We start from the raw sequence: 22,379 nt of genomic DNA, 5'->3' as shown, positions 1-22,379 counted from the left end.
ATCGATTAGCATGGCTTTATCGTGTTGTGCGCGTCTTGTTTTCTCGACTTGCCAACGAAGGCATAACCGATTTGCACGTCTTTTGTTGTCTTGTGCGCGTCTTGTTTTCTCGATTTGCCCACGAAGGCATAATCGATTTGCGCGTCTTTTTCGTATTGTGCGCGTCTTATGTTCTCGATTTGCCAACGAAGGCATAATCGATTTGCACGTCTTTGTTGTGTTGTGCGCGTCTTACTTTTCTTGACTTGCCAACGAAGGCATAATCGATTTGCACGTCTTTTTTGCATTGTGCGCGTCTTACTTTTCTCGATTTGCCAACGAAGGCATAATCGATTTGCACGTCTTTGTCGTTTTGTGCGCGTCTTACTTTTCTCGATTTGCCAATGAAGGCATAATCGATTTGCACGGCTTTATTGCGTTGTGCGCGTCTTATTTTCTCGACTTGCCAACGAAGGCATAATCGATTTGCATGTCTTTGTCGTGTTGTGCGCGTCTTATGTTCTCGATTTGCCAACGAAGGCATAATCGATTTGCACGTCTTTTTTGTTTTGTGCGCGTCTTACGTTTCTCGACTTGCCAACGAAGGCATAATCGATTTGCGCGTCTTTGTCGTTTTGTGCGCGTCTTACTTTTCTCGATTTGCCAACGAAGGCATAATCGATTTGCACGTCTTTTTTGCATTGTGCGCGTCTTACTTTTCTCGATTTGTCAACGAAGGCATAATCGATTTGCACGTCTTTGTCGTTTTGTGCGCGTCTTACTTTTCTCGATTTGCCAACGAAGGCATAATCGATTTGCACGGCTTTATTGCGTTGTGCGCGTCTTATTTTCTCGACTTGCCAACGAAGGCATAATCGATTTGCACGTCTTTGTCGTGTTGTGCGCGTCTTATGTTCTCGATTTGCCAACGAAGGCATAATCGATTTGCACGTCTTTTTTGTTTTGTGCGCGTCTTACTTTCTCGACTTGCCAACGAAGGCATAATCGATTTGCACGTCTTTGTCGTGTTGTGCGCGTCTTATGTTCTCGATTTGCCAACGAAGGCATAATCGATTTGCACGGCTTTATTGCGTTGTGCGCGTCTTATTTTCTCGACTTGCCAACGAAGGCATAATCGGTTTGCACGTCTTTGTCGTGTTGTGCGCGTCTTATGTTCTCGATTTGCCAACGAAGGCATAATCGATTTGCACGTCTTTTTTGTTTTGTGCGCGTCTTACGTTTCTCGACTTGCCAACGAAGGCATAATCGATTTGCGCGTCTTTGTCGTTTTGTGCGCGTCTTACTTTTCTCGATTTGCCAACGAAGGCATAATCGATTTGCACGTCTTTTTTGCATTGTGCGCGTCTTACTTTTCTCGATTTGCCAACGAAGGCATAATCGATTTGCACGTCTTTGTCGTTTTGTGCGCGTCTTACTTTTCTCGATTTGCCAACGAAGGCATAATCGATTTGCACGGCTTTATTGCGTTGTGCGCGTCTTATTTTCTCGACTTGCCAACGAAGGCATAATCGATTTGCACGTCTTTGTCGTGTTGTGCGCGTCTTATGTTCTCGATTTGCCAACGAAGGCATAATCGATTTGCACGTCTTTTTTGTTTTGTGCGCGTCTTACTTTCTCGACTTGCCAACGAAGGCATAATCGATTTGCACGTCTTTGTCGTGTTGTGCGCGTCTTATGTTCTCGATTTGCCAACGAAGGCATAATCGATTTGCACGGCTTTATTGCGTTGTGCGCGTCTTATTTTCTCGACTTGCCAACGAAGGCATAATCGGTTTGCACGTCTTTGTCGTGTTGTGCGCGTCTTATGTTCTCGATTTGCCAACGAAGGCATAATCGATTTGCATGTCTTTTTTGTTTTGTGCGCGTCTTACGTTTCTCGACTTGCCAACGAAGGCATAATCGATTTGCGCGTCTTTTTTGTTTTGTGCGCGTCTTGTTTTCTCGATTTGCCAACGAAGGCATAATCGATTTGCACGTCTTTTTTGTATTGTGCGCGTCTTGTTTTCTCGACTTGCCAACGAAGGCATAATCGATTTGCGCGTCTTTTTTTGTGTCTATTTTTTTTTTTTAGCATTGTTTCCCATTAGCCCCCCGAGTTTCTCGTGTACTCGTAGAGGAGACTAGAAATTATAATGCAGCAAGACAGAGACTTCGAGGTGAAATGTGATGCAATTATCATGCACAAATAGTCAAAAATTACATCCCTGGGCCATTGGCCTTATTGAAATTCGAGATTGTCTTAAAACCGGAAATAAAATGACATAATGAGAAAAGGGGACGGGCTTAGCCCACGACATGCAGCTGTGAGCTCTCCGGTTCTTCAATCGCTGCCTGGTCCATGACAGTCACCGTCGCCGGACCCTTCCTTCCCTGCCATGGATGGCCTTCGTGCACCGTGGCTGCCCCGACCGTTCTCAGGACATACTCTTTTAATCTCCCGTCTTGAATCAGGGCCTCGATCTGACGCCTAAGATGGTAGCACTCGGACGTCAGATGCCCGTGATCCTGGTGGTACTCACAGAACTTATTTCGATCCCTCTTCGCGGGGTCCTTCGCAAGGGGAGCCGGACTTCCTAGCTTGTCGCGGTGTAGAGCTAGGATTCGCTCTTGCGGAGTGTTCAGCGGGGTGTACGTTGATAACGCTCGGAAGTTATCAACGTGCGACGATCTTGGACCGGAGAGGGGGCGACCGTTAGGGGCCCGGCCTCCCTTGCTCCTCTTGCTTTGAGGGTCGGGGCGATCTTCGTCTCGTTCTTCGCGGTGGCGACTACCTTGTCCTCCTGACTTCCGGCCATCGCGGCCATCGAGATAGTCCTCGATTCCCATATGTGTGCGGGCTCTCGTCATCAGCTCCGCCATGTCTCGCGGGACTTGCCCGACAATGGACTTGAGGAAGTCGCTCGTGCGAACTCCCTCGGTAATCACCGTGATGGCGTCCCTGTCGTCGAAGCCCTCGACTTTGTGAGACTCCTCGGTGAAGCGAGCGAGGTATTGTCTCAATGTCTCATCTCTCCCCTGTCGAATGGAGAAGAGGTGGGTCTTCGATTTCTTTTGTGCCACAAGCGTGGCAAAGCGAGCGAGGAAAGCCTCTCGCAAGGCCCGGAAGGACGGGATGCTTCCAGGCCTCAAACTTTGGAACCACTCAAAGCCCGACCCTGTGAGGGTCAGGCTGAAGGCTTGGCAGAGGGTGGCGTCCGTCTGCCCTTGCATCGTCATCCACGTCTCATAGTGTTGGACGTGGAAGTGAGGGTCCGTACGTCCATCATAGGGGGGAATGGACGGTAACTTAAAGTTTCCCACGCATGGCTGCGCGAGGACTTGTGCGGCGAAGGGAGAGTATGACTCCTCGATCCCTCCGTACGGCCTTTGCCTCCCTGATTCCCTCATCTCGATGATTTGGTTTTGGAGGCTCTGGATCATTGTGACCATATCAAGCCCGTTGGCAGGGCCAACCGTCGGGGCCACGGGGGTCACCGGTTCGCGTTCGTTGGACGCTTGGTCCACGACATTGGCCTGCGGCCGGCCGAGAGTTGCGGCGGGGAGCGCGTCCCTTCGAGAGTTTAGCCTTTGGCGGAGATCCTCCCCTCGGGAGTTTCTCTGCGCCGTCAAGCGCTCTCTAAGGTCCGCACTCAGCGCGGGGCGAGGTGAGGTCGCCCTTGGTCGGGCCGTCCGGCGGGCGCTTTGGCTGTCGGCCCCATCGTCTACCAGAGTCGCTCTCTCCTCGGCGAGGGGCCGTGTCTGGCCACCTCTTGAAACCGAGGGGGCGAGTCCCCGGGACTGTGACCGTGCCTGTTGTCGTGCCGGGCACAAAGGTTTGGCCAACGCACCGTTGGCCCTCTCGGGTCGCGTTTGAGCGAGGCTAGGGGTGGCCTCGTCGGTCCTCGACTCCTCCACGTACTCGGGGTCGGAGTAATCTTGAGCAGATCGATCCTCGACGTCGTAGCCGAGGAGACCGGCGATGAGGGAGCTGTCAACGCCGGGACGGTCAAGGAGCTCCGCGAGCCGCCGGGCCGTGTCCTCTCGGAGCTCGGCCTCGGGGTCGTTCACCGGGTTTTGGGGCTGGCTCTCGCTATCGCGAGGTTGCCCTTCAAGACGGTGCGCGAGGTTTCGGAGACCGTACCTCGAGCTCGTCGCTTGGGTACCCGCGGAGGTAGTGGGTAGATGACTCATCTCTCGAGAGTCGTGATAACAAAGGGAGAAAACTGGTAGAGGGAATGCGTCGTCAAGGTCGAGAGATCCCCTCCTTCTAGCGCCAAAATGTTGTCGCTGTTTTTCGGACAACTATTTAGGAGCCAAAGACGGTTAGACCCAAGGCCGGACCAAGTGGCCTCGTCTTGACTCGAGCGTGTCGGACTTGATATCCCAAGTCGTCCATTAGCTGTGGATGTCCCTTGAGTTCGCCGGAGTACCTGAAAAGGAGTAGAGAACACGTGAACTACAAAGGGAAAACAGGGGGGGTGCCCCTGTTTACCTCTCCGACGCTCAACATTAGTGTGATTGAGGTGGAGTATAGAGGCTTTAGGGGTGTTTAGAGACCAAAGCTTGAGAGAAACGAGCGAGGTACGAGTTCGGCAGCGTTTCAGTACTCAAGAATGGATTACCTGGGTCAAGGGAAGGACCCTTGTATTTATAGGCAGCCAATGGGTGGTTTGAAGACCCCTTGGCCGAGTGAGCAAGGTTGGGCCGGCCTTGGAGGAGGGCCGGCCTTGGAGTGCCGGCCGTGGAAGGCCGGTCTTGGAGCGCCGGCCGTGGAAGGCCGGTCTTGGAGCGCCGGCCGTGGAGGGCCGGCCTTGGAGCGCCGGCCGTGGAAGGCCGGTCTTGGAGCGCCGGCCGGCCATGGAGAGCCGGCCATGGAGGGAGGCCGGCCTTGGAGTGCCGGCCGGCCATGGAGAGCCGGCCGTGGAAGGCCGGTCTTGGAGCGCCGGCCGGCCATGGAGAGCCGGCCATGGAGGGAGGCCGGCCTTGGAGTGCCGGCCGGCCATGGAGGAGGGCCGGCCTTGGAGTGCCGGCCATGGAGGAAGGCCGGCCTTGGAGCGCCGGCCTTGGAGAGCCGGCCGGCCACGGAGGAGGGCCGGCCTTGGAGGGCCGGCCATGGAGAGCCGGCCATGGAGGGAGGCCGGCCTTGGAGTGCCGGCCTTGGAGAGCCGGCCATGGAGAGCCGGCCGGCCATGGAGGAGGGCCGTGGAAGGAAGGCCGGCCTTGGAGCGCCGGCCTTGGAGAGCCAGCCGGCCACGGAGGAGGGCCGGCCTTGGAGGGCCGGCCATGGAGAGCCGGCCATGGAGGGAGGCCGGCCTTGGAGTGCCGGCCTTGGAGAGCCGGCCGGCCATGGAGGAGGGCCGGTCTTGGCATATGGCCGGCCATTGGCCGGCTGACCTTCGGGCCGGCGACAGGCCGGCCAAGCATATGGCCGGCCATTGGCCGGCTGACCTTTGGGCCGGCGACAGGCCGGCCAAGCATATGGCCGGCCGCTGGCCGGCTGATCATATGGCCGGCCGCCGGCCGGCTGACCTTTGGGCCGGCCGTTGGTTTGGGCCGGCCAAAGGCCGAGGTCAGGTTTCGCCGCTCGAGGCCTTGCACCGGTCGCGTGGGCCGAAGTGACGCCTTAGTCCCTGTCGGTCCGAGACGGACCGACAACAATGTACATATTTAAATGAAAGATTCCCTTACATCAAATACGGATCGATTTCTGGACAATTGGTAAAAATGTACCACTCCGCCTTCTCTTTTTGGTCGTCGTCTAAAACTATCGGCTTCATCATCCCGTAAGGCACACAGTTTTCAGATCGAAAAACACTAAGTTCCCGCACTTGAACTTCATCGACAGTTTTCTTATCTTCGAGATACCTTGCAACAAATGTCAATGCCTCTTCTATAACGTACGCTTCCGCAATGGAGCCTTCGGGTCTAGCTCTATTTCTGACAAATTGTTTTAACGTTCCAAGGTATCTCTCAATTGGGTACATCCATCGCATATGCACCGGACCGCCACACAACGCTTCATCTGGTAGATGAATTATCACGTGAACCATGATCGTGAAAAAAGCTGGCGGAAATATCATCTCAAGCTTACACAATATCTCAATGATTGAATCTTGCGCTTTTTCGAGATCGTCCACTCTCAGGGTTCTAGAACTGATCAACTTGAAAAAGTTGCAGAGCTCTGAGATCATCTCTTGTATCGGTTTTGGCACAAAAGGGCGAATACCATCAGCCAACAGCCTCTGCATGATCACGTGACAATCGTGCGACTTCAAACCTGTGAGCTTCCCGTCAGCAGTTACATTTTTCTTCAAATTTCCATCGATCCCGTCTGGGAATTTAACAGATTGGAGGAACTCGGTAAACCGATGTCTCTGCTCAAGCGTTAACGTGTACGCTGCTGGCGGTTTGTACCACCCATTCCTTTGTTGTCTCAAGTGCAGAGAAGATTTGATTTTCAAGTCCATCAAGTCAAATCTCGAATTCTCCGTATCGTAGTTCTTCTTTTCCAAGCTGAGCATCGTCCCGAGAAGATTCTCGCACACGTTCTTCTCTATATGCATGACGTCCATGTTGTGCTTCAACTCCAATTCTGACCAGTAAGACAACTTATGAAAGATGCTCTTTTTGGTCCAATTCAATTCGCACTCAACACGTTTTTGTTTACCGATATGCTTGCCGGTTGTCGTGGAAGACACACTAGTCAACTGATCGAGTATGTCTTGCGCAGTCAACTTGACAGGTTTCAGGCGCTTCTCGTGACGATTTACGTAGTGATCAGTGCTTTTCCTCAATCGGTGAGGCGTAGGCAAGAATCGACGATGGTCATAGTAGACAACCCTGTTTCTAATTTTCATAGATGGCGTCTCAATGTTGCACGTGGGGCAAGCAAGATACCCTTGGCCACTCCATCCCGACAAATACGATCGAGCCGGAAAGTCGTTTATCGTCCATAGAAGCGCGGCACGCAACCGAAACACTTCATCGTTCGCCCCGTCTCGCACTTGGAATCCATTATCCCACAATTCTTTCAGCTCTTCAACTAGTGGTTCTAAAAACACGTCCATGTCTTTTCCAGGTGAGCTCGGTCCAGGTATCAAAAGCGTTAGCATCAAGTACTCTTTTTTCATGCACAACCAAGGTGGCAAGTTATACGCAGTTAGTACCACGGGCCACATACTATACGCTAGACTCATTTCCCCAAACGGGTTGAACCCATCAGAAGCTAGTCCCAGACGTACGTTACGAGGCTCTGCAGCGAAATTTGGGTGTCTCTCATGTAGATTCTTCCACGTCGAACCATCTGCAGGATGTCGCAAAACGCCTTCTTCTTTGACGCGATCTCGTTCATGCCACTGCATCTCAAGCGACGTGTGTCGAGAAGCGTACAATCGCTTCAATCGATCTTTCAAGGGAAAGTATCGTAATATCTTTTGTGATACATTCTTCCCGGTTGGCTTCCATCTGCTCTCATTGCAAATTGGGCACACTTCAGCTTTCTCGAGATCTTTTCGAAATAACACACAATTGTTGATGCACGCGTCGATCATATCGTATCCCATGCCGAAACGCTTCGGCTTCGCCTTTGCCTCGTAGTGTTTTTCCGGAATTCGATTACCAATTGGGTGAGACTTCCTCAAGAGCTGCAACAATTCTGTAAACGACTTGTTCGTCCAATGGTTCGTGACTTTGATGTGCATCAACGAAACCAAGAACGACAAAGACGAAAACTCTTTACACCCAGGGTACAATTCTGCTTCCAACTCAGCGAACAAATCTTCCACTTGCTCATCTGCACGCACTTCACTCGGAGTCGGATCCGTAAAATCGTCGAAGTCCTTGTGATCCATTATATCATGGAGAGCATCGTGCAATCCACCGACTCCTCTTTGGTTAGTCTCGCTGGCATCTTCTACCATTCGACGTTCGTCGTGATGATACCATTCGGTGTATCCCGGAGTAAACCCCTTGTTCAAAAGGTGATTCTTTACGACCCCGATGTCCAGACATCTCACGTTATTGCAAGACTTACAAGGACAACGATAATGACCGTTTTCGTTCGGGAGTCTGCTTGCAACGCGGATAAACTCGTTAACCCCTGTTTTATATTGCAAACTCAACTGATTGTTCTCGGTAATCCAGTCCCTACTTGGATTTGACATTCTTCTGAATGAGACGGGAAATTGGGATATAAAACTGAATCGTTAGAATTCATTTTGTAAGAATGAATTATTAGGAAATTGAGAGGTAAAATTGAGAGTGAATCGTTAATATTTGAAATTTAGAGTGAATTATTATGAAATTGAGAGTGATGAATTGTTAGAAAATTGATAGTGGATCGTTAATATTTGAAAGATTCGAGAGCGAATTTGTAACAATGAAAGAGAAATTGTGATTGACATGTATTAAATTCAAATTGTGATTGACAATGAAAAAGTGGTTAGAATTCGTTAATATATACAAATTCACTACTGATTTCATTAACGAGTTAACCAATTTCGACAAATTAGTTAATTCGTTAAAATATATTATCAAAAGAGTTAATTTTCTTGACAAATACGTTTTATTCTACCGAAAATTCGGCAGAGTTTCCCCTAAAATATTGACTAACCAAAATCTGCAATTAAAAAAAAAACACATATATAACCAATCAAGACTATCTTATTAACATACTAAATACTAAATTGAACCTCCGTAGCTCCATTGCAATAAATTTTCAATAAGTTTAAATTAAATTTAACATGTTACTAATTCATTTTAAAATATATTCATATATATTACTAATTAATCTAACTAAAAAAGTATTAAATTAATTAATTAACCAAATTTTCAACAAATTGCAATCAACTTAAACAAATCATGTTACAATTACATTAAATTACACTAAACACGTTACTAATTAATTTAATATATTACTTTTAACTTAATTAATCTAATCTAACATGTTACACATTATTAAAAAAATTGACTATTACTACATGCTACTATTTTCATCAAAGTTATATTATCATTTAATCTAACATGTTACTATTTTCATATATATTACTAATTAATCTAACTAAACATGTTACTAATTAATTAATTAATTAAACGTGTTAACATCTAATCAAAGTTATATTTTCATATATATTACTAATTAATCTATATGAAATAATCTAAAAATATTAAATAATCTATAAATATTAATAATTACAAATAACTAACGTTTTTCCGAGGCGACGACGAAGCACTGAGACGACGGGGCTGCGAGACGACGGGGCTGCGGCGACGGCTGGGCCGAAGGTGGGCCGGGGGCTGGGCCGAGGGCTGTTGTGCGTGAGCGAGGGCTGAGGCCGTTCGAGGTGATGGTCCTGCGGGCTGTTGTGCGTGAGCGAGGCTGAGGCCGTTCTCGGTGGTGTTCGAGGAGGGAGCGAGGTGGTGAACTACCGGGGAGCAAGGCCGGAGCGGTGTACGAGGTGAGGACTAGTTCACCGGAGGATGTTCGGGTGGGTCGGGCCTGGTCGGAGAGAGACAGAGTGAGATTGACGGAGAGAGGGTGAGAGAGAGAGAGAGAGAGAGAGAGAGAGAGAGAGAGAGAGAGAGAGAGAGAGTGAGGCGTACCTGGAGGACGGCGAGATTCACGGCGCCGGGGAATGGGGTCACGCGTGGCAGGCTGGAGGCGGGGCTGGTCGCGCCGGGGACGAGCGTCGGAGAGAGAGAGAGAGAGTTAGAGAGAAGAGAGAGTTAGAGAGTGAGAGAGTCGGTTTGGGCGAAGAAGAAGACGCTCGGGTATTTAACATACCCTAAAACTATTAGGTGCGACAGTGTCGCACCTAATAGTCGTCAATGTCGCACCTAATATGACTATTAGGTGCGACACTGTCGCACCCAATGTGAAATTCCAGAACCCAAAATATTCGGGGAGAATTGCCGACCGTTTTAAATTTTTAAACCCATTAGGTGCGACAGATGTCGCATCTAATGGTATTAGATGCGACAAATGTCGCACCCAATAGTATCAGGTGCGGCAATATCATATCGGGTGCGACAAAGTCGCACCGGATAGCACTAATCATCAGCGAAATTTTTAGTCGCTTGGAAGACTATCTGGTGCGACATGTCGCACCTAATATGTGCTTAGGTGCGACATTTAGGTGCGACATATCGCACCTAATACCCTTCCGCACCTAATATGTTAATTTGTAGTAGTGGAAATTGTTCTAACCGATTAAGTAAGCTTCTAACCGATAATGCCTCATATTATTCATTAATTGGGTTTGGAATAGAACCCTTACCGAAACATAATTGGACTAAATGATATACATTGAGGGTAAAGTAAAGAATAAAATTGTTATCAATCACTCTTTAGTCAATAAAAAGTTGATGAAGTGATTGAAATTCAAATAATCAAGTGATATGTTATCATTAGAGACATCATAATAGAGAAATTTCATTAATTGGGCTTAATAATTGAATTAATATCAATATTAGACCTTAATTTTGAGAAATATCTAAAAATAGACTTTTGACCCAAAATCGGACAAAAATACCTCTCTGAACCCTATACATCTCTCACTCTTCATTTTTATCATTTCAATCACACTCAAATCCTCTCTACTTAAGCGGGTTTCAAAAAAATCATGGGTAAGATTACTAACTTAATCATTTTTGCAAAGTTTATGATTGTATATGATATAATGTAGCAATAAAAATCGATCAAACCTGAAAACATAGTCCAAAATTTTGAGTTTTAACTTTTTTGTACGATTGTATATGATATGGTAGGATGAGATTTAACTTTTTTGTACGATGAAATTTAGAAAAAAAAATTACGGTCTGTACGATGCTGTACGATGCTATACGATTCTGTACGATACAACTCTGTACGATGCTGTATGATAGATAAGCTAATTTAGCATAGTTTGACTATTTTTTGCAGTTTTTGTCATGGTTAACGGCACATGGGAGAAGGAAGGACACCAATGGGTTTTCACCAATGTAGATACGCGTGCATTCGTAGTTCCGAAAGAGGTAACGTATACGGAGTTAGTAGATTTTTTACACGGGTTCGGGCTCTGCTCCCAGCTCGATGGCCTTGTCGCTTTTCCTTTTAAGCGGAGTTGTGAGCCGGCGTTGCTTATCCGGAATGTCTTCTCTACGAGGACTCGACGAAGACGTCGAGAACCTCGGCGAAGTCACCGGCCTAATCTCCGATCGCTTCGACGACTCGCGATGCGTAGAAGACGGCTTCTTCGACTTCTTCGACGACTCGCGATGCGAAGAAGACGACTCGTGCGATGAAGATGCCGGCTTTTGACCAGCCGTCGGAGGAGGAGGAGGAGGAAAAGGAGGAGGGGTCCGGCGTTTACGACGACCATCAGCTTGGGTCGTGAGAATGTCACCCTAGGCAAGCCCGTTTGGTCCTCGAAGAAAATGTTAAGCCTCTTCCACATATCAAGCTGCAAGTCAAAGTAACAAAATATGTCACGAAATTTAAACTTGTCACAAAAACTATAAATAAAATATAAATTTAACCCTAAACTCTAAAACGTTAAATTATATTTAAAATTAACTCTTAAATGTTAAATTAAATTTAAAATGAAATTTAAACTTAACTCTAAAACGTTAAATTAAATTTAAACTTAACTCTAAAACGTTAAATTAAATTTAAACTAAAATAAAATTTAAACTTAACTTTAAAACGTTAAATTATATTTAAACTTAACTCTAAAATGAAATTTAACTTTAAAACGTTAAATTATATTTAAACTTAACTCTAAAAAGAAATTTAAATTCAAAACGTTAAATTATATTTAAACTTAACTCTAAAATGAAATTTAAACTTAAACATAACTTGATTTAAATCTAACCTGGTCTCGCCTGATGCGCGCGATTCTACGCCCGTTCGTGTTAAGAGCGTGTAAGACCATCCCTTGTGATTGCAGCAGTTGTTCTTGGGAGGCTCGTATTTCTTCTCACATTTCTCGTGTTAGGACAGAGGGCTCGGGAATGTCGGCGCGAGGGGCCGGTGTGGGCCTCGATCCCACTGCGGGAGTGGTCAGTGTGGGCCTCGATCCCATTGCGGGAGTGGTCGGACTACCAAGACGTGGAGTGTCTGACACGTGTTCGTCGTCGGAGTCTCCGACGATGACATCTTCTGCAACAGTCGCGACTAGATCTATTTCTTCATCGATATCTCGTGGCTCTGTCGCGTCTTCTCCCTTGACGTCTATGGGATATAGATATTTGCTCATCTGTGTCTCGAGGAGAGTGAAATTCTTTCTCTGCTGCCCTTGGTCTAAGCATTTGAAGAACACCCACCTACAAAACCAAAAACAATTATTAATATTCCAAAATAATGTAACATACATTTAATAAAAGTTAAATAATAAAAAGTTAACGTTTTTTTTTATTCAGGACGGCCTCGATGTCTTTGCCCATGATGACCACATTACTAGACCACGAGTGCATCCTGGGCACACGAACCTCATCCGGAACTCTGGGATAGCCTTGTACGCCCAGTAATGAAGGGTATGAAGATTACCCTTCAATGTGTGCTTGGCCTCTTTCTGAGCCACGTCCGGCTTGTCCTTCACCTTCTTGTGCAGCGTCTCGTGATAATGCCTTAGGTTCACCGAGAGGCTGGAATATGTCTCCGCCCAACTCAAATTTCCCCAAGGCATCTTGAAGAAGAAGGGGAGGTCTTCTACGATGTATATAAATTTCTGCCACCTTTCCTCGATGAATTTGTTGGCCGGCTGTCCCAGAAGATACCCATACACAAATACGAGCAGCCCGAGCTTGAACGCGTCGTCATGGCTCCGATATTTGGTGAGCGCGTTGATCAACGCGCTCAACTTGCTTCCGACGACGCCGTTCAAGTAGTCTGTGATCAATCGGTCGCTGTTTCGCTCGTCTTGTTCGGCTTTAGTCGGACCGTCTTCATAGCTCATCCCCGAGACGAGTGCGTACTCGAGGCGTCCAAATCTTACTCGTTTGCCTCCGATACCAAAATGTATCTCCCCCCGTACTGTCGCCTCGATCTTCTTTTGAAGGAAAGTATGTACGAGCACCGGTGAGAAACCGAGCTCGCTCTCCGAAAAAAATTGCTCGAACGGAGTCTCGAGGATTCGATCTTTTATCCCGAGCTCTTCAAATCTCCTCCGTACGAGCTTCAAGATCCCCGTCCCACCGTAGGTGATACGACCCGGGAATGAGACGTTGTATATGTAGTTCAAATTGTCCTAAAAAACGACAAAATTAGGTCAGAATCATAATTCATCGTATGGCATCGTACAGACTCGTATAGCATCGTAAATAAAAAAAATTTACATTTTTTTAAAAAACTATCGTACATCATCGTATGGCATCGCACGACAATTTTTTTTAAAAAAACTTAAACCCATCGTACACATCGTATCGCATCGTACATCTCCATGAATTTCATCATACGACATCGTACATCATCGTACGACATCGTACGATGCATGATTCTCATCGTATTTCAGCCCCAATTTTTAACCCTAACTTTCTAATTATGATAAAATACAGCTCAAATAACCACAAATCAGATAAATCCTAAGTCCTAATACATATTCTGACTATTTTCGATGAGATTTAACAAGAAATTAGTTGAAAAACTCACATTTTTCGACGTTTTGAGAACTCGGGATTTCTGAGCATCAGCGCCGCCGGAGATTGAAGCTTGTTTATCGTACGCCATCGTAGTATATCGTATTGAATCGTACAGGGTCGTATTATATCGTATGATATCGTACGGGAAACTTTTTTAGATGAGAGATTTGAGCGAGTGAGATAAAGTGAGAGTGAGAGGGAAAGTCGTTCAAATCGATAATATAAGTCACAGGGACATTTTTGTCAATTTTCGATATAAAAGTCCATTTTATGATATTTTTAAACATTAAAGTCTACACTTGATATTTAATGTTTTATTAAGCCCAATTAATGAAATTTCTCCCATAATAACCGAGCTCTTATTTTATATAGCATATATACGTATTATTTGTTTACTGTTTGACAATTAAGCCCCCCTTCAGTACTACCTAGCTTCGTGGGTGAATGCATATCAATTGCTGGTAATCGTCGAGATATGGTAAATTAAATACCCTAAATTTATGATGACATTTCAATCCTTCGTAACTATTCTCTTTTAAATCTCAAAGAAAAAAAGGTCTGGTCTTTGGAAATTGCTTACAACAATGTTAAAGTGTTAAAAGAGAGGACCACTTGTTGTAATAATAGTGTTATTAAATAAGAAAACGTAAAGTAGAGAGAGAGAGAGAGACTCGTCGCCTCGTCGGTGACGTATTTAATTACGCAAAGTGAAAATATAAATAATTTTCTCGTGTCACAAACAAATCACTCCCACAAATACTCTTCAATATCGTGATTTTCTCTTTCCCTCTTTGCCTTAACCCCCGAAAAAAATTCACAAGAGACTCACAGACCTCCGAGATCTCTCCCATTCTCACATGACTAGTTCCTCTCCAAAGGTCAGTTACCATTCTCTTTCATCTCTCTAAAACTCGCACTTCTTCAAAAACTTATTTTCGCGAGTCTCTGATTGAAAAATACAGTCAAGCGAAACCAAAGATCTCAATCTTTCTTGAATCTTGACACAGTCTTTCATTTTTTTTCATTTCCCGATCTGGGTTTTCCAGATCTGAGCCAAAGATGAAGCCTTCAAACAGACTGGCGATCTGGGTCTTCGTTATCTCGACGATGATCGCAACCCAAGCCCACGGGTTTTACCTCCCCGGAAGCTACCCCCACAAGCACCTCGTCGGAGACGAATTGAGCCCGAAAGTCAACTCTCTGACCTCCATCGAGACCGAAATGCCCTTCAAATACTACAGCCTCCCTTTTTGCCAGCCGCCCGGCGGAGTCAAAGACATGGCCGAGAATCTCGGCGAGCTTCTCATGGGAGACCGGATCGAGAGCTCTCCGTACAGATTCAAGACGTTCCAGAACGAGTCCGACATCTTCCTCTGCCAGACCAAACCCTTGTCGGGTGAGGAATTCAAGCTCTTGTCAGAGAGGATCGACGAGATGTACCAAGTCAACCTCCTCCTCGAGAATCTCCCGGCGATCCGCTACACCCAGAAAGAGGGATACACGCTCCGATGGACCGGATTCCCCGTCGGAGTCAAGCTCAAAGGAAGCTATTACGTCTTCAACCACCTGAAATTCAAGGTCCTAGTCCACAAGTACGAGGAGCCGAACGTTTCGGGCGTCATGGGCACCGGAGACGCGGCCGAGCTCATTCCGCCGGAGCCGAAATCCGGCGACGGCGACGCGCTCGGGTACATGGTGGTGGGGTTCGAGGTGGTGCCTTGCAACACAAGGCACGACCCCGAGGTGACGAAGGGGCTGAAGATGCACGATAAGTACCCCGGGAGGGTCGCGTGCGATCCGACCTCGGTGGTGGCTCCGGCGAAGGAGGGAGAGCCGTTGGCGTTCACGTACGAGGTGGCGTTCGAGGAGAGCGATATCAAGTGGCCATCGAGGTGGGACGCGTATCTGAAGATGGAAGGCTCAAAGGTTCACTGGTTCTCGATCCTCAACTCGCTCATGGTCATCACTTTCTTGGCTGGGATCGTGCTCGTCATCTTCCTCCGCACCGTCAGGCGCGATCTTACCCGGTATAATTGCTCAACTTAGTTTCGGTTAAACTAATTTCCCATTTTCGGATAGGTTAGCGTAAATTAACCGTTTTTATTTCTTTGATCTATTTAAATTAAATTAATTACAGATGCCAAGTTTTTCAAGGGTTTATTTTAACATTAGTTTCGGTTTCTTTTAGAAAAATCTAAATTGTGTGTTTAATAGAAAATGCGTGTTTAGGCAAGTAAATGTGCAAATTTGGTTGACTTGGGTTAGCTTAACATTCCAAATTAATAGACTTTATAATTAAAATAACCACATATTCTTGGTGTACTGAGAATATACTATGGTTAACTTTAGCCTTAATTTCGTTCAAAATTGTTTATTTAACCGAAAATGTATCTATAGGCGAGTGCAGGTGCATATCCAGTTGAGTTAGGCTAACTTAACATCCCAAAGATAACAGACCTTATTATTAAACTAATCACAAATACTTGGTGAACCGAGATTTTAATATAATATATCTTAGGCAAGTAAAGGTACATATACATACTTGCTTGACTTAGGTTAACATTGGAAATAAATCAGCTTTTTATGATTGAATTAATCACAAATGCTTGGCAAACCGAGATTTTACTATGGCCGAAAAGGGATGTTTAGGCGAGTTAAGGTGCATATTCGGTTAGCATTCGAAATTAACCAACTTTTCATAATGATATCAATCACAAATCTATGGCTAACTTCAACATAAATTTCGGTTTCATTTACAAAAAAAAAAAAAAAAAAAAATTGAAAAAGTTTATTTAACCGAGAATGGATGCGTCTTTCTTTAGGTACGAGGAGCTGGACAAGGAGGCCCAGGCCCAGATGAACGAGGAGCTCTCCGGGTGGAAGCTCGTGGTAGGGGACGTGTTCCGCGCCCCGGCGAATCCCATCCTCCTCTGCGTTGTCGTCGGCGACGGAGTCCAAATCCTCGGAATGGCCGTCGTGACGATCCTCTTCGCCGCCCTCGGTTTCATGTCCCCGGCCTCCCGCGGGGCCCTCTTAACCGGAATGCTCTCGTTCTACATGATCCTCGGAATCGCCGCCGGATACGTCTCCGTTCGCCTCTTCCGAACCCTCGGCGGGACCGGAAGCTGGACCTCCGTGGCATTCCGTTCCGCGTGCTTTTTCCCCGGAATCTCGTTCGCGATCCTCACCACGCTCAACTTCCTCCTCTGGGGGAGCCGGAGCACGGGCGCGATCCCGTTCTCGCTCTTCGTCGTCTTAGTCCTCTTCTGGTTCTGCATCGCCGTACCTCTCACCATGGTCGGCGGTTACTTGGGCGCCAAGGCGGCCCCGATCGAGTTCCCCGTCAGGACGAACCAGATCCCGAGGGAGGTTCCGGCGCAGAAATACCCGTCTTGGATGCTCGTCCTCGGAGCCGGGACGCTTCCGTTCGGGACTCTCTTCATCGAGCTTTTCTTCATCATGTCGAGCATTTGGATGGGTCGGGTCTACTATGTTTTCGGGTTCTTGCTCATTGTCATGGTCTTGCTCGTTGTGGTCTGCGCTGAGGTGTCGCTCGTGCTGACCTACATGCACCTCTGCGTCGAGGACTGGCGGTGGTGGTGGAAGTCGTTCTTCGCCTCGGGCTCGGTCGCGATTTACATCTTTCTGTATTCGGTCAACTACCTCGTGTTCGACCTCAAGAGCCTGAGCGGGCCCGTCTCGGCGTCGCTGTACCTGGGATACTCTCTGTTCATCGCCATCGCGGTGATGCTCTCCACGGGGACTGTCGGGTTTCTCTCGTCCTTCTGGTTCGTTCACTACTTGTTCTCCTCTGTCAAGCTCGACTAGAGAATAGATATGTGTTGGAGGTTGTTCTTTATTATTAGTCGTCGATGTGTTGTTTACGTTGTTTTTTTGTTTTTTGTTTTTTTCGTGTCGAATTTTGGTTTGCTCTGTGGTATTGTTAGGGAGATGAAAGAAGAAACGCGATAGCGGCGAGTAATAATTTCGAACAATATTTTTTTTAGCTTTTGAATATTCTTTTGAATAGCTGAAATGGTTCTACAGTGATTGATACTTGTAATAGAGAGAGCTCTGTGTTGTGATGTAGCGTTAGTTTCTTAAATTGATAAAAGAAAGGCAAACATTTTTACTTTATTTTTTTGTTTGGAGTTTTTATGATTACATATTTCTTGTGGCGTAAAGTTTGGCAGAATGGATTAAAAGGTTCATGATATCAATATGGCATTTGACAATCAAGATCATTATGAAAGTGCAATGCTTTAAATACTCTTTATAAGTTTGGCTGTAATTAAATTTTGCTCTTCAATGATGGTGGACTTCAAAACTTCCAAGCTCTCTTCTTAATAACGGTCCTTGCTCATATGAAGGTATGGGCTACACAGAAATTTGAGAAACCCAAGTTGTTTTTTGTTCATAACTGTTGTGTCGACTTTTGGTTTGTTGCTGTGTTAATTTTACAAGTGATGGACCTTCATACCAACTTCAAAATGATTTCATAAGTGGGCATTCATTTAATTTTTTTTTTGGAAAAAAAAGTTGAAAGATAAAAGGGTATTTTTCTATATTTTTATACTATTAGAAGAATATTATGATTATAATGTGACTACGAGATATGTTTTTTTTTTTTACTAAATATATTTACAGTTTGACTTCAATAGGTATGTCATACTTCCCTCAAAAAAAAAAAAAAGGTATATCATACTTGAACAATTTGTTGGTAACTTATTCATTTATCATTAAAAATAAAAAAGCTGACGGAAAGTTTTAATAATAATAATAAAAAATAAACTAACGAGAGAAATAAGTGGTGACCGTTTGTCAGTTGGTGTCAGCCACTGAACCTTGAAGCCCATTTCTCTCTCTCTCTCTCTCTGAAGAGCAGAGAAACTCAACAAGCAACAACAATGGCGTCAACTTCACTCACTCCTCTTCGCTCAGCCAATCTCTCTTCAACTCCTTCACTCTCAATTCACTCTTCTTCATCCTCTTCTCATTCTCCTTCCAATTCATTTTCTTTTCTGTCTTCCCAACAATCATACAAGCCCTTCTCTCTCACTCTACGCAACAACAACCATGTCACCTTCTTAAAAACCACCTCCAAGACCAAGGTTAGTTCATCCAAGTCTAACACCCAAAATTCAATGCGTTTCGATATTTTGTTGCTCACTTGCTGATAAATTTCGTCCTTTTGTTGGGAAGGCTGTGAAAGTGAACTGTTCAGCGAAAAGCCAGCCATTGAAGGTGATGATCTCGGGTGCTCCGGCTTCGGGCAAAGGAACACAATGCGAGCTCATTGTTCAGAAGGTATGATCTCACTACGTATTCACTTCAATTTTCTCTAAGATGAACGGTTTTGAGCTCAAATATTACGGCATGTTCAAATTTGTCTATATATCAGACGAATATGCTAAAGTGAACCCTTTTTTTTCGCCGAATTTTTGTACAGTATGGATTGGTACACATATCAACTGGTGATCTTCTACGAGCCGAGGTGTCGGCCGGGACAGAGATCGGGAACAAGGCAAAGGAGTACATGAACTCCGGTCGCCTAGTCCCCGACGAAATCGTGACTTCTGTATGAATTTCACACTGATCACATTTCTCGAAATGAATTATTATTGTGTACATTGAAACAATAAATTATCTTCGGTTCTTTCTACAAAAACAGATGGTGAAATCGAGGCTCTCCCGAGCTGACGCGAAGGAAAGAGGATGGCTTCTCGATGGCTTTCCTCGCAGCCCGGCACAGGCAGAGAGTCTCGAGAAGATGAATATCAGGCCCGATATCTTTATCGTGTTAGACGTACGTGTTTATAAATTATAATATTGCCCGCAATTTCTTTTTCGATCTTTTGGGGTCGTTATGAACAGTGGTATGATCTGATCAGATTTTTTTTTTCAGGTTCCCAATGAAACTCTGATCGACAGGTGCGTTGGGAGGAGATTGGACCCTGAAACGGGGAAGATCTACCATGTCACGAGTTTCCCGCCGGAGACCGAAGAGATCAAAGAGAGGCTTGTTACGCGTTCGGACGATACCGAGGAGAAGGTGAAATCACGCCTCGATATATACAAGCGAAACGTGTCGGCGATCTTATCGACGTACTCAAGCGTAATGAGAAAGGTATTTCGGCGATGCTTTTTTAGTTTTGAATATGCGTCTTGGTTTTAGGAGTACAAATTATAAGAAATTTCTGATCGAATACTGCAAAGATTGATGGGAATCGTTCGAAGCAACAAGTGTTTGCGGACATTGAATCATTGCTATCAGAAGTTCAGAGAGAGAAAGAAAAGACAGAAAAATTAGGTAAGCTTATGCAGCAACATATTCAAAGTCTGATTTCCATTTGGATAATAATATATATATATATATATATATATATTTTTTTTTTTGGGTAATCGAGTCATTTCTATGTTTCAGAGAAATCAAAACTTCAAAGTGGTAGCGAATTGAAGAAGTCGTCTTCAAAGGTTTAGGGCTATAAGTTGTGTTACAAGCTTTCATGGAAAAAAATTCGTTAAGTTATTGATTTTTCCCCCATATATTTTCTTCCTGTTCTTATTTTTTGGGTAGTTTGTTACAGGAAATCTGGATAGGAATCCCTACTAGACTGAACAACATTCCTCATTCAAAAGAAATCAGGAAATATTTTTACGACGATGTGTTACAAGCCACGCAGAGAGCTATAAGCAATGGAAAAACTCGCCTCAAGGTTTAATTAACTGATCCCATGAGATAGTGTGAGAAAAACAAAAATAAAAAAAGCTAACACTTCTTCTATAGGTGGAGATTAATATCCCCGAGCTGAACCCGGAAATGGTAAGGGATTGGGTTTTATTTTCATTGATTAAACTCCCTAAGATTCATTCTGCGTTGACTATTTCTTGATTATGAGCTCCATGAACAGGACGTTTATCGAATAGGCACGTTAATGGAACTTGTTCGGGATATCGCTCTTTCTTTTGCCGATGATGGAAAACGCGTCAAGGTATAACTCGATCATCCTAATTTCACTATAATAAGAAAAGAAAAAAAGGATTTACTTTTCAAACAAGAACTCCCGAAAGATTAGACATATTCGGTTTGAATGAGTATGTCTTTGTTCTTGGTTTACAATGATATTTTTATAGGCGTTTATGATAATATCAAGTTATTTTCCTACTTTTGCATTTCTAATTACCGCAGTTTTAGCCTCGGTTATCAATGGACCAGAACAAGATTTTTTTTTTATTTTTTTATTTTTTTATTTTTTATATATAAATTTTTTACGCTAAACGGATTTAGTAGACCGATTAGTGGTATGGTAACCCCGAATAATTTTTTTTTTTTTTCTCTGAAAGGTTTGTGTCCAAGGATCTATGGGTGCCGGTGCTCTCGCAGGAATGCCTTTGCAACTTGCCGGCACAAGAAAGATTTTGGAGTTCATGGATTGGGGTGATTATGGCGCGAAAGGAAATTTCATCAACATCGGATCTATAGGTTTACACACACACAACACAGCTTTCAAATCCCTGCTTTGTTTCTGTTGCGCGACCAAACAAGAAAAGAGAAGTGTTGTTGTTGGCTTTATCTAGGTGCCTCGGAAGTAGACGAACAAGACGACATGTTTATCTTAATCGCTCCTCAAAATGCCGTTGGAAACTGTATCATTGAAGTAAGTATAAACTAGTTATATTTTGTTTTTATTTTAAATTTAGTATAATTATTATTTACTTTGAATTTCGACTGAGAAAATGTTGATTGTGCAGGATCTAGAAGCCATGACAAAAGCTGCTGGGGATCGACCGGTCGTTCTCGTCAACCCTAAGCTCAAGGTTTCGGAAGATTCATTTTAGTCATAGCTCGGAATAACTTTAATGATTAAAAAGTTCACAAATTTCTCTGTATTTCAGGATTTACCGGCTTCTAGTGGAATCATGCAAGTAAGTAAACTTTTATCTTCTGTTTTTGAATTGGTTGGCAATGTCATATATTTATGTGTGCATTTATTTAATTTTTGAAAGACAATGGGCCGTGACAAGAGACTGGCGTACGCTGCGTCGTTCGAGAACTGCTATTTCTTTCGGCTTCTCTATTACGCTGGAACTCAATACCCGATCATGGGTGCGATTAGGTCAGCCTAATTACTTTCGTAAACAATTAAATTACTTAAATAAAGAATACCGCATAGTTTTCTCGGGTTTGCGAGTTTCGTAGTGCGTCGGAGAATTTTCATGCAAAATTTACGTACTAATATTAGTTTATTTTTATTTTTTTAGGATGACTTATCCTTATCCGTATGAGTTGTACAAGAGAGTGGATGAGTCGTTCGGGAAAGAAAAATATGTTACGGTGACAAAGTTTCCTCAGAGACCAACCCCTGATGAAATCAACGACGCTTTCGATGGGAAATCAAGGTAAAACGTGTCTGGTCATATTCCATTGGAATATATTTTTATTCTTGGTGTGAACTGAAAGGTATTTACTCAGCTGTTATTTTGAACTAATTTCTTCTAATTGAACTACTTTTTTGTAATCTTAATTTTTCCACAGAGATCAAACGAAAAAAGGCATGGGATTTTGGTAAGAAACAGAAGAAAGAAAATTATTCATGAAAATATGGCTTGGTAATTTTAGAATTTTAACCGACTAGCTCGAGGTTTTCTTCTTCTGTAGGGGTGTTTTGAACGCTTTGCTCGAGTAGCGATTAACGAGGTAGATTTTGCCTGCTTCATCAGTAAGTATTTGCTTTAATTATATAAGGTAAGGCTACCTTAGAAATTTGAAAATTTTACCTTAAGTT

At 44.5% G+C, this 22,379-nt stretch overlaps 2 protein-coding genes across 3 annotated transcripts; both read left to right on the top strand.

The window, feature by feature from the left end:
• Nucleotides 1-14,226: 14,226 nt before the first annotated feature.
• On the top strand, nucleotides 14,227-17,730 carry LOC149397728 (Endomembrane protein 70 protein family). 2 transcript variants are annotated; one of them, XM_089615822.1, is made up of 3 exons: nucleotides 14,228-14,471; nucleotides 14,640-15,620; nucleotides 16,416-17,730. In XM_089615822.1, the coding sequence occupies exons 2-3, from the start codon at nucleotides 14,653-14,655 to the stop codon at nucleotides 17,419-17,421; spliced, it is 1,974 nt and encodes a 657-aa protein (XP_089471948.1). In that variant the 5' UTR covers nucleotides 14,228-14,471; nucleotides 14,640-14,652; the 3' UTR covers nucleotides 17,422-17,730. The 2 variants fall into 2 exon arrangements, with proteins under 2 accessions (XP_089471949.1, XP_089471948.1); XM_089615823.1 differs by having other exon boundaries at nucleotides 14,227-15,620.
• Nucleotides 17,731-18,377: 647 nt separating this feature from the next.
• On the top strand, nucleotides 18,378-22,163 carry LOC149397727 (adenylate kinase family protein). Its single transcript, XM_089615825.1, has 16 exons — nucleotides 18,378-18,704; nucleotides 18,796-18,900; nucleotides 19,043-19,171; nucleotides 19,265-19,399; nucleotides 19,499-19,720; nucleotides 19,810-19,907; nucleotides 20,171-20,309; nucleotides 20,381-20,416; nucleotides 20,505-20,585; nucleotides 20,938-21,076; nucleotides 21,172-21,251; nucleotides 21,346-21,411; nucleotides 21,490-21,519; nucleotides 21,601-21,710; nucleotides 21,856-21,993; nucleotides 22,130-22,163. The coding sequence occupies exons 1-16, from the start codon at nucleotides 18,501-18,503 to the stop codon at nucleotides 22,161-22,163; spliced, it is 1,746 nt and encodes a 581-aa protein (XP_089471951.1). The 5' UTR covers nucleotides 18,378-18,500.
• The last annotated feature ends 216 nt before the right edge of the window (nucleotides 22,164-22,379 follow it).

This window comes from Urtica dioica, chromosome 5 (assembly GCF_054948205.1).
Source record: "Urtica dioica subsp. dioica isolate 48M chromosome 5, U.dioica_male_clone48M_v1_H2, whole genome shotgun sequence".
NCBI classification, from domain to species: Eukaryota; Viridiplantae; Streptophyta; class Magnoliopsida; order Rosales; family Urticaceae; genus Urtica; species Urtica dioica.
The sequence above is the reverse complement of the archived record's forward strand: the minus strand, read 5'-3'. Positions and strand labels throughout refer to the sequence as shown.

Coding starts and splice junctions, on each gene's coding strand:
- LOC149397728 (XM_089615823.1), top strand. CDS start 14,653: ATGAAGCCTTCAAACAGACTGGCGATCTGGGTCTTCGTTATCTCGACG. Junction 15,621..16,415: donor GTCAGGCGCGATCTTACCCG/GTATAATTGCTC, acceptor GTCTTTCTTTAG/GTACGAGGAGCTGGACAAGG.
- LOC149397727 (XM_089615825.1), top strand. CDS start 18,501: ATGGCGTCAACTTCACTCACTCCTCTTCGCTCAGCCAATCTCTCTTCA. Junction 20,417..20,504: donor CCGAGCTGAACCCGGAAATG/GTAAGGGATTGG, acceptor CTCCATGAACAG/GACGTTTATCGAATAGGCAC. Junction 20,586..20,937: donor ATGATGGAAAACGCGTCAAG/GTATAACTCGAT, acceptor TTTCTCTGAAAG/GTTTGTGTCCAAGGATCTAT.